The 13,708-nt window shown below is 37.2% G+C and overlaps 1 protein-coding gene across 4 annotated transcripts in view; it reads left to right on the forward strand.

Annotated features, from left to right (window-relative positions):
• tenm1 (teneurin transmembrane protein 1) overlaps window positions 1–13,708 on the forward strand; it is a 2,340,669-nt gene that overhangs the window by 2,215,068 nt on the left and 111,893 nt on the right. For all 4 annotated transcript variants that reach the window (XM_063060938.1, XM_063060937.1, XM_063060940.1 and 1 more), the window contains one exon: window positions 8,303–8,457. In XM_063060938.1, coding sequence (XP_062917008.1) covers window positions 8,303–8,457 — 155 coding nt within the window. The remainder of the gene's footprint in view (window positions 1–8,302; window positions 8,458–13,708) is intronic.

A 13,708-nucleotide genomic window follows, 5' to 3' on the forward strand; every position in this document is an offset into this window, starting at 1 on the left:
GAGAAGACCTTGACGGTGGGGACGGCTGTGCTGTTACGAAGCTGACTGAGTTCACAACACTCTGGAGTCTCTTGCAATCCAGTAGATTAGAAGTCTCACACTAAGTTGTGAAGCAACCAGTCAGCATGCTCCCCACCATATTTCTAAGAGTCTGTGTTGACATAACAAACCACCTTAAACTCCTAACAAAGTAGCAGTTAAGAAGAGATTTGTCCAGTTTTATTGTTATTGGATGCTTGATGGTCGGTTGGTACAGACTTATGGGGACAGGGCCTGTTTATCTGTTGTTCTTTAAAATAGTATTGCTATCTAATCTTTCTTCCTTCAACTCATTGTACCATCCTATCACTCTACAATAACAACATGCACCCCAGACCCCCAACACCACCACCAGCCAGCCACAGAGATCTATACCTACTTCCACAACAAGAGAGAGGACCCTGATGTCATACTTCTCATCCAGTATTAGGTACCGGCACAAATACTTTATCTCTCCCCTCACCAACATAAATCACATTCCACCAATGTTCACTATCCGCCCATTTAATATCGACATTTTGCTACTTATTTCAAGAAAGCTGATGCTTTTACTGTAGTAATCCATGATGTATAATGTTCCCAGTTGCTTCTAGTATTCCACTAGAAATGTTGTAATGAAGTACGTTAAGTATTAATCCATTCAAATCACCAATATTAATCACCAGATATGCATCTTTTACACAGATAATGTTTAAAAATTCACTGCCCAATGCATCCAGGTAGACAGCCTTGTTTCTGTCAATATTTGTAAGATAATATTCCGGAAGCAAGAACGTATTGCAGTCAAGTGAAATTAGTTGAGAAGGTGAAGGACTGCATTTGGATTCAATTGTGTGCACTTTACAGATATATAAGCATTCAATATTCTGACATATGTACAGGTGTCTCAAACTTGCTTACCTTTTTCTCAAGCTTTCAGACCCCACTTCAATTAAAAATAAGAATACTTTATAGATGGTTAAACAAAGATTTGAGTATTGTGTTTACATTCATTCATGCACATTAGCATTTGGCACCAGGTTTGCATTTTAACCCTTTTCCCCCCTCCCTCCCCCTCCATATCTCCTAAAAGTCCAAACACATGGTTTCTAGTGCTTCAACTTCTTGAAACTCTGGACAGAAGAATAATGAAGTGTTTATCATAAATAATGGATAATATCATTTGAACTCTTGAAGAAGAAATAAAATTAAAATTCCATCCAAAGTAATTTATTTCATTTTGCTTAGTCTACTCTTGCAAAAAAAGCACAACTGTCCAAACATTTTCAAGATGTGTATTACAGCCCTGTAGTACTCTGACCACATTTACTTCAGCCTCAGTGTTAAATGGTCATGTTTATGCATCAAACATGGTTGTAGGCAAGCATCTTTATTTAATATGTAAAAACAGCCCACTGAATTAATTATCCATTTAACATGAATTTATAACTATCAAGGCTGTGAGCAACTTTGATCATGGTGCCACCAATCACAAAAGGAAAGTCTAGTATTATTCTTTTCACTTGGCACATCTGGAGGAGAGGACAGAGTGTGCCTGAGTAGCTTTCAAGATATTTAGAGTCATAAAAGCTTAAGTGGTGAAGTTGTTAGCTGATATGTTCAAGTTCACATCAAGTTCCCAGGATTATTTCTGTAAAGTCAAACCAATGACTTTGTAGTAATGATCAATATATTTGAGAAATGGGAGATTTTCTTTTGCTTTAACCTAAGGTCCCCATAATATGTGGCATGACATTATCCAAAATATTGGATTTTGCTTTCCCATTGAGCTTAATTAACTCTATGTGACTCACTGCTAAAATAAGTGGTTTCACAAGATACAATGACTGGCAATACTTATTTTGCAGCAGTGAGTTGAAAAAGCAGTCACTTCTATCAAGAGGAAAATCAACTGCCTTCATAATGCAATGCTGCGATTTCTCAGTATTGCCTCATGACCTATAATGTTGCTTTTGCTTTCAATTTGCTTTCTGACTATTACCAATCAGACAGGCAAGTATTCCCACTCAAAAAAAAAATCAGAAGTTAAGAGAAAACCATTGCAGTGAAAGGCTTCAGCTGAGTTTATTGTTAAGATCACGCCATAATAATTTATTTTGTACTGCTCGCCTGTTAGAGACTCTTTATTGAATACTATTGCTATCTTAATAGTCAGGATGATAGCATGAGTCAATAATGATTTTGCTTTTAAGAACATTGCTGAAGTAACATTTCAGGTGGATTGATTGAATTCTTCAAAAATATGTCTTCTACAAAAGTGAGACTGCACTTTGTATGAGAGACAAATGAAAGCACGATTGCATCATTAATAACTTACAGGCAGGCAAAATGCTGCTATTTTAGCCACAGATATCAGGAAAAATAGCTAGAAAATGCTGGATACAGTCAATAGATCAACTTGGAACTGTGACAAATGAAATTGAAATTACGTTTCAGCTCACTTCATCATAACTGGTTGCTTGCCTACCTGCGAAGAGTTTCTTGCATTTTTCCAGCACCTGCAGTATTTTAGTTTGAAAATCATTTTGACACATTAGATTGAAATGACTTAATCTGTAATTTTAACAAATAGAAAAGTACTTTGATTAGAATTATATGCTTAGATTAATATAAATATGTAAATTATTCTTCACTAATTATGACATTTTACTTTTTTCAAAATACCACGTTGCTTCTTCGTGCACAACTGAAATACTTGATGGAGTATGTTAAGATCCATAATATAAAAACAGAACATAGAACAGTACAGCACTGGACAGACCATTTGGCCCACAATGTCGTGCTGACCTTGATGTCAATTTATACTAAATGTCCTCTTCCTGTCTATTATCTATATCCCTCCATTCCCTTCACATTCATGTGTCTATCTAGAACTCCTCCAAGCTGCCTGCTTCCACATCTACCCCGATAACAGATTCCAGCTGCTTACCACCCTCTGTGTAAAAAAAACTCACCCTTCACATCCTTTCAATTCCTCCCTCTAACCTTAAAACCATATCCTCCAGTGTTTGACTCTTTTACCCTGGGGAAAAGATTCTGGCTGTTTACCCTCTCTGTGTTTCTCATAATTTTAAAAACCTCCAACAGATCTCCCCTTAGTCTCTGACACTCTAGGGAGAGCAACCCAAGTTAGTTCAGTCTTTCCTTATGGCTCATATCTCTGATCCAGACAGAATCCTGGTAAACTTCTTCTACATCCTCTTCACAGTCTTCACATCTTTATAATGGGGTGACCAGAACTGCACACAATTCTCCAAGTGTAGTCTGAATAAAGTTTTATATAGGTGCAACCTGACTTCCTTACTCTTATACTCAACACTCCTCATAATGAATGCAAGCATGCCATACACTTTCTTGACCACCTTATCCGCTTACATTGCCAGTTTCACTGACCCCAAGATCCCTCTGTACCTCAATGCTATTAAAGGATTTACCATTAATTATATACTTTCCTCTTTCATTTGACCTCCCAAAATGCAACACCTCACATCCATCCAGGTTAAACTCCTACCTGCCACCTTTCTGCTCACGCCTGTAACTGATCTATATATCTCTGTTCCCTTTGATAGTCCTTTATGTTGTCTTGCTTTCATCCACAAACTTACTGATCTTCCTATTTACATTTTCATCCAAATTATTGATATGTATCACAAACAACAGAGGTCCCAACACCAATACTTGCAGAGCACACTGGTCACAAACCTCCACCAAGAATAACAGCCTTACATCCCCATTCTCTATCTTCTATCAACAAGCCAATTCCAAATCTAAATTTATAACTTACCCTTGATGTCGTGCATCTTTATCTTTCAAATCTGCCTGCTATAAGGAACCTTATCAAATGCCTTCCTAAAATCCATTTAGATAACACCCATTTACTCCACACAAAGCCATGCTGACTGTGCTTATGCAGGCCACATCTTCCCAAATGCACGTAAATCCCATCCTCAGTATCCTCTCCAATAGTTTCCCTACCACTGACAAGAGGCTCACTGGCCTATAATTACCTGGACTAGCCCTGTTTCCATTCTTGAACAAAGACATTACATGAGCTACTAACAAGAGAAAATCTGCAGATGCTGGAAATCCAAGCAACACGCATAAAATTCTGGAAGAACTCAGCAGGCCAGGCAGCATCTATGGATAAGAGTTCAGTTGGCATTTCAGGCCGAGACCCTACATGAGCTACTCTCCAGTTCTCTGGGACATTGCCTGCTGCTAGTGAGGACACAAAGGTCTTTGTCAAAGGTCCATCAACCCCCTCACTTGCTTCCTTCAATATTTTGGAATAAATGCCATCCATATATGAGAGCTTGGTTGTCTTAGTATTTTTCAGAAAACCTAACACTACCTCCTCATTAATCTCAAAATATCCCAGCACATTAACAAGCCCAACTTTACTTTCACTATCCTCAAAAACTTTCTCCTCAGTAAATACCATTGCAAAGTACTCATTTCGTACCTTAGCCATTTGCTCTGATTCCAAGCACAATTTTCCTCCTTTCTCCTTCAGTTGACCTACCCTCTTTAGGATTTTCCTCTTTTTCTTGACACAGATATAAAATGCCTCAGGACTCTACATGATCCCGCTTATCAAGGACATTTCATGGCCTTTTTTTGGTTTTCCTGATTGTCTGCTAATGCACTTTCCTGTTGTCTTTATATTCTACAAGGACCCAGTCTGGTTTTAACTTTCTAAACATTATGTATGTTTCCTTTTCCTTCCAGACTAAATCTAGGACCTCTTAGGTCAGCCAAGGTTCCCCTTACTTTACCATCCTTGTCTTTCCTCTGTACTGGAACATATCTAACAGAACTCTGATCATTTGGTTTTTAAATAACACACTGATGTCAGAAGGGCTTTCCTGACAGCAGCTCGTCCCAATTAACTCCCCCAGATCTTGTCTTTTCCTGTAGTAATTTAACAACCTTCCCCCCCAAATCCAATTTTATCCTTACCCATACCTGGCTTAAAACAATGAGTTGTGATCACTACTCCCAAAATGTTCGCCTACAATCAGGCTGTCACCTGCTTGACTTACATCCCAAGACCAGGCCTAGTTCAGTACCAAGAACCCATCTTAGATGCACCACATGAATAGTAGTGGCAGTTCGATCACTCGAATTATGTATGATGCTCTCCTAAGGGATTGTCTGCTGGTGGGTCCTCAGGTAGGTGCAGAGGCCAATCCAGGATCTGTTATGAATATATACAAAAAAAATTCAATTGATTGAGGGAAATAATCTGCATATAGGGAGTATAGTGAAATGCTGTGAAATATAATGCATTGCAGGATGTCATAAACATGAATATCCAGGTAGTCTATATTTCCTTTCTTGTGGTGTTGATGGTGGAGTAAATGTTGTCCAAGCTTGAAGAACCTATCCCCAGCTCTTCCTCTTGCCTGTCATGAGAAGACAATATATAATCAGAACCTGAATAAGGTTTGGTTTTACTGACATACAGTGCCTTGTAAAAGGATTCAACCCCCAACCCTTTGTTCACATAAATGAGCATTATAAGCAGGGATTTTGATCAATTAAACTGAGAAATTTTATTTGTGAATCATATGCTCATTTTTTCACACAGAGCCCAGAAAGCAGGGAAAATTGTAAAGCATGAAAACCTAAAACCTAAAACTGAAATGTCAGCAGCTCAAAAGTATTCATTCCCCTTTTGCTCAGTGCTTAATTGAACCACCTCTTGCAGCTATTACAGCCAGTAGTATTTTTGGATAAGTCTCTATTAGTTTTGCACAATGTGATGGAGCAAGATTTGTCCATTCTTCCTTGCAAAATTGCTCAAGATGCGCCAGGTTAGTTGGGGAGTGGCAGTGGACAGCAATCTTGAGGTTTTGCCTGAGACGTTTGACCGGGTTAAGGTCAGGACTCTGACTGGCCCACTGAAGGACATCAATTTTCTTCACTTGAAGCCACTCCGTGGTTGCTCTGGTTGGAAAGTGGACTTCCTCCCCAGTTTAAGCTTGCTGGCAGAGGTATCAAGGATCTCTCTGTATTTAGCAGCACTTAGTGTTGAAGTCAAAAAGTTCCACTTTAGTCCCATCTGATCACAAGACATCCTTCCACATCTTTACAGTATCTTCTAAGTGATTCTTTGTAAAATCTTTACGGGAAAGGTTATGCTTTTTTTTTTAGCCGGGGCTTCTTTCTTGCTACTCTTCCATAAATAACCTTTTTGTGCAAAGCCTTAGAGATTGTGGAGCCATGAACTTCATCTCCAGTTGCAGCTATTGACTTCTGCAGCTCACTCAGAGTGACTGTCGACATCACAGTAAACTCTTTTACAAGTGCCATTCTTCTCCAGAGAACTGAGCTTAGAGGGGCATCCTGACCTAAGCAGTGTGGCTGTGATTTCATATTTGGGATTTCACTTTTTCACGATAGACTGCATTGAGCTCCAAGGTATGTTCAGTACCTTTGAGATAGTCTAGTACCCTTCCCCTGATTTGTGCTTCTCTGTTATCATTTCCCTGATTTGCCTTTGTTTTGGTTTGGTCTGTTGAAAATCTACCATACTACTGGACCTTACAGAGAGAGGGGGTATTTATTCAGGTGATCCTCTAATTTTCTACATCAACAAATTGGGTGAGTTGGTAAGGTAATATAGAGTATTGTAACTGAGGAAAGTTAGCGTAATAATTACAAAGTGAATGAATACCTTTTCAGCCTCAAAATTTTGGTTTTTAATTTTTAGTAAATTGTTGACAGGCTTTGGATTTGTTTCTTCTGATTTGATATAATGCACAAGGTTTTGTAGATATAGCTCAAAAAATCGTCCAATATATTTTATATTTAGAAACTGTGGAAACAGTTGTAGGGGCTGAATACTTTTCAAGACACTGCATTTTGTGAAATATGTTGCCTTGCAGCTACAGTACAGGGCAATACATAAAAGTACAACATGAAATATAAAATAACAAATAGTGCAAAAAGAGAGCTGAACAGCAAAGTAGTGTACATGGGTTCATGAACCTTGCAGAAATCTGATGATGGAGAGGAAGAAGCTGTTACTAAAACATAGAGTGTGCGTCTTCAGGCTCCTGTACCTACTTGCTGATGGTAGTAATGAGAAGAGGGCATGTTCTGGATAGTGAGGGTCCTTAATGATGATGCCATTTTCTTGAAGCACCATCTTTTGAAGACGTTTTCGATAGTAGATAGGGTAGTGCCCATGAAGCAACTAGTAATGAGACAAGGGAATTATCTTGTACTCTCCCTGAAGTGCTGCCCTGATGATGAGCTCAGTCTGCATTGTGTTCCTTGAACAATTAGTCTAATAACTTACCATCAGAGGTGCTTTCACAGAGCATGTTTAAAAAACATCCATGCCATATTGACTCAAAGTAAATGGAAGATGCTAGTCTTACCTTGGGTTTGGATGGAGTGCATGCAACCCATGAATAGTTCCCTGATCTATTGCAAGGAAAGGATCAATTATTTTCATCAAAACTGCAGTTTAAAATTTCAGATCACTGTTTGAACAGAATAATGACAAAACTTTTTAATAGATCACAACTTAAAAAATAGTTCATTATGTCAAACTCTACATTTGGAAAACTACTTGTTACGTTCCCAATAAAATATTTAAAGAGCTGCAAAAATAAAAACAAAGGAGCAAATTGCACCGAATGTGGCCAGTAATGTAATGGTAGCTTCTATTTGTATTTGGTTCTAATTAGAAATATTTAATGCTTATCCAAATCACATTGGTAGCATTGTAATGTGTAGATAATTGTATCTAATTACAGTTTGGAAATTGCCGCTGCCCCCGGTGCTTTGTTGCTTGGCATAAACAATAAGTTGGAGAGCAGAGTTAATTGGGCTTCAGTAATTTCATAAAATTTTCATTTCCTTTTCTCTAACTTGAGCTGGTATTGTTGTGGGAGTATTTTGCAAAGAAATAGAGAATGTATTATTCTATTTCCAAACTTATGCTTGCCTATGAGGACTGTTAGATCTGTCCTCTGGTTACATAGGTGGAAAAAAAGCAGTCTTTGTAAGTAGAATTTATCCTTCAAATGACACAAGAAATAGATTGGGTAGGGAGTTACTTCATAAGTGTGTGTGTAAATGGCTATCATATTTTCTACAGTTCAATCATAACTACAATGTTAAAGTACATCTGAAGTTCTGGCAAGCCTTAGGGTGCCAAGCAATTTTGAAAAATTCTAAATAATTTGTTTTCTTTGCATGTTGCCAATTCTCTCACTCATATTTTCTTTACCTTGCTGCTTTCAAATAGGGATAGTGGTAGATAAGTTTGGATTTATCTTCTTTGTGGACGGGACCACCATTCGGAAGGTTGATCAGAATGGCATAATCACAACGATAATTGGTTCCAATGGTCTAACGTCAACACAACCTCTAAGCTGTGACTCGGTAATGGATATCTCCCAGGTAAGTATGTAACACTATAGATCAGACTTTCAACCATAACAGAAAGTAGATACAATTCAATAAGAGACATAGAGGTGGATATTGAGCCCAGAATTCTGACTATATTTCATGTGTGCCAATCAAAAGTCTGGGGATTAACTTGAAGAGGTCTCAGACCTCATTGAAGTCCTTTGCAAGAGGCATTGGTAAAGATGATGCCTCCACAGGTAATTTGTGCGTTCACTCAGAATAATTTGGAGTATCCCTAAAGCAGTTTTTGGGAGAAGGGTTGGAAGAGGCTATGGAAAAGGATATAAATAGAAAGGTCATTATGAAAATTCAGTCAGCTATTGCTATTGCTCCTGGCTGCACAAAACAAAAGAACTTAGAAGCTCAGTAGCTGGTGAAGGTTCTTTTTGCCTGCCTTTTTCCATAAATAAACTATAAGACAAGCCTTGGGTTACTCAATTGCAAAGTCCTAAGTGACCACTAGGCTCCCTTAAAGCTGAAAATACATTCTTTTGATTGCTTCATTTTTTGGCTCATCTCGCATTCCAAAAAGTTCAATATTTGGCTTTTTAAGGAGCCAAATTTGTTTATATTTCTAATCCTCAAAATATGGTCTTTCAGATGTGCCTAATGGTATGAAAACTGAAGTCAAGTCAAAAGGATAGATAGTGAAAAGAAAAGTCTACCAAAGTGAAACAAACTCCAATGAAGTTATTGACATTTATCACATGTTTAAATTTAATAAGTTTCAGGACCACAACCAATTCTCAATTAAGCTACCAGAACAGGTGGTTTAACTGGTACTTGAAGGCTTGTCTTTGATCAGAAGTAGCCTCCAAGTTTTCAAGAGTCTGCTGTTATTAGAAGGAAACCATATATTGCATCATATTAGTGAGCCAGTTTCTGAAGTTAAACCATAATTTTAAAAAATTTCTTTGTATTCTCCATAGTCACTATTAGGAACTCGGAGCAAAACCATCTCTGATCCTCCAAGCACAACATGTTCTTGCTTTCCTGTGTAAAATTCAATCAAGTTATGCATTACATATTAATTGAAAAATTGATGAATCCATTGCAAATATGACTATGATTTTATCATTATTCTCCACCAAGACTTCAACCTGCAGCACCAAGATGTGAGGTGAGAGCTGTACTGCTGTGGGGACAGAATGTTAATGAGAATACAGTGAGGTGTGGAATTCAAGTTCTTACAGTGTAAGGTGCATAAATAAATTACAGAATAGCAGAAGAGCATTCCATAAGGTACTGTCAAAAAAAATGTTGTATTCTTTCGTATTTAGGTTTTGCAAGCTTTTTCTTGTGATTTATTCATTTTAATTTCATTTTCAGTTGTATGCAATTCGGGTGTTATCTTTCATTGTTGAAGAGATGCAGAGATTGTTCGGTAGCTTCAGTGGTTTTTTCTCTGATCATAAAATCCCAGATATTTAGTAGAATGTGTGATTTTGTTCAGTTGGGATGAGAGCGTTAATAAATTTATTTGTAAGGAATTTGTTATAATAAATTTAATATGGAAATCTGGTAACAGCAGGAAAACATAGCACTATGGAAGATATCTGTTTTGTAAGATATGAGACAGCAAATGTTAAAGTAGCTGACACAATGACAATGGTCCAAATAACCTGTTTACATCATTCTTGGATAATACAACTCATTGGTTTTATGTATTCCTGAAATCATCAGAAGAGAAAACCACACAGAATAAATAATGGGGACCAGATGACTCATGGCTAAAAGGATTTTCTTTGACCCATTATAATTTTATTGTTTTGTACTTCAAGTGAGCAGAAAGCTACATATTTTTTCATAAAAGAGATGAAAATTCAGAGGAAACCTTTATTCTGATTTCTTTGTGCCAAGTTCTTTTTCAGCATCAATATCCCCCGCAAGATTTTTCTTCCCTCCTTCCTGTGGTACAGTTTCATAAGGTTGCAGTATACTGCAGTACCTCATTCACGCCAGCCTAATCTTTTCTTCATCTAACACACACACACAAACCATCCAGAGTGCACTGCCTAAAGCAATCAAGTGTAGAAAACAGAAAGGTTATTCATCTCTCCAAAAGTACAGGCAATAAAGCCAGCAATTTCCCTCAGTAACTTGTTATGGTTATTGCTTAAAAGGATGGCTGAAGCTGATTCAATTGTGACTTCTAAAAGAGTATACAGACATGTGAAAAGAAAAAGAGTAGAGACTGAGACAGGAGAAATTATTTTGAGGAATATGGAATCTAAACAAATACTTTATGTTTGTGATAGAAAATATAGAAAACCTTCTGGAAATAGTGAAGAATAGTCTTAGTTTTGGATAAATCAGTCAGACTGAAAAGCATTATATTCCCAGCATTCAAAATCCTGAATCCCAGGATTTTGAAGATAGATGTACTGGTTGTCAACGTCTAAGTTATTCCCATTGGTCCTAGAATGCAAGTTTGTAAATGTACAAACTACTTAGCCAGACATCAGTAGTGAGTGAAATCATGAAATCTTATCACTGGAAGAGCACTGAGAAAATAGAAATAGAATTGGGGTATATTAATTGAACTTATGGAATGGAAATCATGTTTGAAAAATCAATTAAGAGTTTCTATTATGAACTATTGCATCTAACAGATTATTATATTAAGGCCAAACCAGCTGATGTGGTGCATTTAAATTTTCAAGTGACCTTTGAGACACAACTGATGATTAAAAAATAAGTTAAGTGTATGTAGATTATATTAAATTGGTTATATATCAGATAGTGGATAAAAAAAACCAGAAGAATTGGAATAAACAGGTCATTCGTAGTTCAGACATGTGTCTGGCAGGGAGCCACAGAATTTGGCCTTGATGTTCACAACCTATACCAACAATGTGTATGAGGAATTCAGGTGCAGGTAAGGAAAGGGATACTTGTGGTATAGGGAGCACAGTGATAGCTGTCTGGTTTGGAAAATCAGTCCTGAGGTAAATGATCAATCAATGTTTGACTGAATGCTGAGCAGGGCAGAATAGTCCACTCCCTCATTTAATTCTTATGTTCTTATGAATAAACTCCTAAAATTAAAATAGAATGCTTCATTTTCTGATACAGCAGAGTGTGGGACTAATTGGTTTGTTCCTTCAATTGTCAGAAGCACAATGACCTGAATGGACCCTTCTATATTATTACCTGGCTGAAATCATGTAACTCAGCATAGAATGGATTCATAGCTGGGACATTACTGGCCTGTAATGCCTTTATAAATGAATTGAAATGAAGCATATTTTCACTGTCACAATGATTAAACGCAACTTTCTACCTGCCAAGAATATGCTAAAATCAATGGTTTTACTGGAATGCAAATGTTATTTCTCAAACAGGAGCCAGGGAAAAAAGAAGCATTAGGTGATGTGACTTGAATTTAAAGATTTTTTTTGGCAAATCTCCAAATACAATGAATAGATAACCTGATTGGTCACCAGAGATAACTATGATTAGCTTTGAGCAAATTAGGTGACTTGCGGGATTGAAATAGCATTGATTTTTCAAATATTCCTCCCTTGGTTTGGATTAATTCCATTGTCTATGAATCAAAAATATTTTGATGAATATAACAGACTTCAAATTGTTGTAAGATATCTTAATTGACTATTTATAAAAAAACATGACCTCAACTCCAGTCCTTTGTACTCAGTTGGTTGACCATCAATGGCTTCTGGGCAAGGAAAAGATAAGCAAATCAGCAGGTTTCCACAAGCAAGCGCCCTTGTAAGGGGAGTGTGCAGGTTAGGATGAACCTTGACACTTTGGTATTTGTTCTGAATGTAGACAGGAAGTCTGTTTAGTGTGTGACCTCAAATATGTGCCAAAGAGTTCCGACTTCTGATATTGAATCAATAATTTGGTTTTAGAATTAGAATACAACCTTATGAAGTTCAGAGAAAGTTTGAGTCAGAAAGTGCTGGAGCAAAAGCTGAAAAAGAATTTGATGAGGGGGAATAATAGCAAGTCACTCAGAAACAGCAATTAATGGAGCAACCAGTTGGTTAAATTTACTTTTATTTACTGTATGACAGTAACCTTCTCTAAAATTATACTCTCCTCTAGTTAGTTGCGTAGATACTGTGCCTGTTTGCAATTGTTTCTTCTTCAGTTTCTGAATTGCATGTAAAAATGCAAATACACGTTCTTTGAAATATTTACACCATTTCCAGCATAAAACCTGTACATTAGGAAACTAGACTGAATAATTCCAAACTGCATTCATACTCAAGCTTTCCTTTACCCAACACATATTCTGAATGTGATGACATCATCAATATTTTAATCAATGAACCACAGAAACTTGCCATAAAGCATGGGATACATCAGATTGAGAAGGAACCATGTGTGATTTAAAGTTTTCTCCTGGGGATATCATGTTTATGTTCAAAGAAATTATCTTATGAATATTTTATCAGAATAAAATCAGTGTCAATAACCCTCTGAAAAGGATCAAGAGTTCTATAACCTGTTAACTGTAGTTACAGACATATTGCTCACTTGACCCAATGCTGCTATGGATTGTGTAGATTCGAACCACACACAATCATAAGAGAAACACCAGGTGCCAATGCCCACCTGTAGAGTGAGTAATTCTGTTTCTCCGCTCCCCATTGATGTGGATGTATTTCTTTAGAAGCACTGACCAAATGATCAACATACAAAAGATGAGGTGCTGTAGGTTAGACTTTAATGCTTTTATGCTAGGGTAGAGGGTGAGTACCAATACAAAGATTTCATAAGGTAACCATGACCCGATTTCATAATTTTAATGACTTCTGACTTGGTATGAATGACTGTCTCCGGTTGCCTGATCTGCTAAGTTCCTCCAGCATTTTGTGTGCTACCTACAGTTTAATTTTTAGGCAACTATATCCACATTAGACTGCAAAATTCCCGGACCAGGGGTGGCCAGCTTTACATTCCATGCGTCAATTTTTTCACGCACGAGGTCAGATGCACCATACAACTCTTGTACCCCCACAATTCTTGTAAAAATATGTTAATATAGAACTCGTGCATGAAAAAATCACATCTGAAAGCAAGATTTATCAAATGATCACCAGAAACACTTGGTCTACAACCTTGAATGAAGGTGAATGAGAAAATGGAGACTTTGTTACTTGGTTGTTACACTGAAGATAATATACATCTTTCTAGATGATGGAATTTCCCTCAGTGGCTACTTTATAAGGACACCTGTACACTTGCTTGTTAATGCAATCATGCAGCAGCA

This window comes from Mobula hypostoma, chromosome 10 (genome assembly GCF_963921235.1).
Source record: "Mobula hypostoma chromosome 10, sMobHyp1.1, whole genome shotgun sequence".
NCBI lineage: Eukaryota > Metazoa > Chordata > Chondrichthyes > Myliobatiformes > Myliobatidae > Mobula > Mobula hypostoma.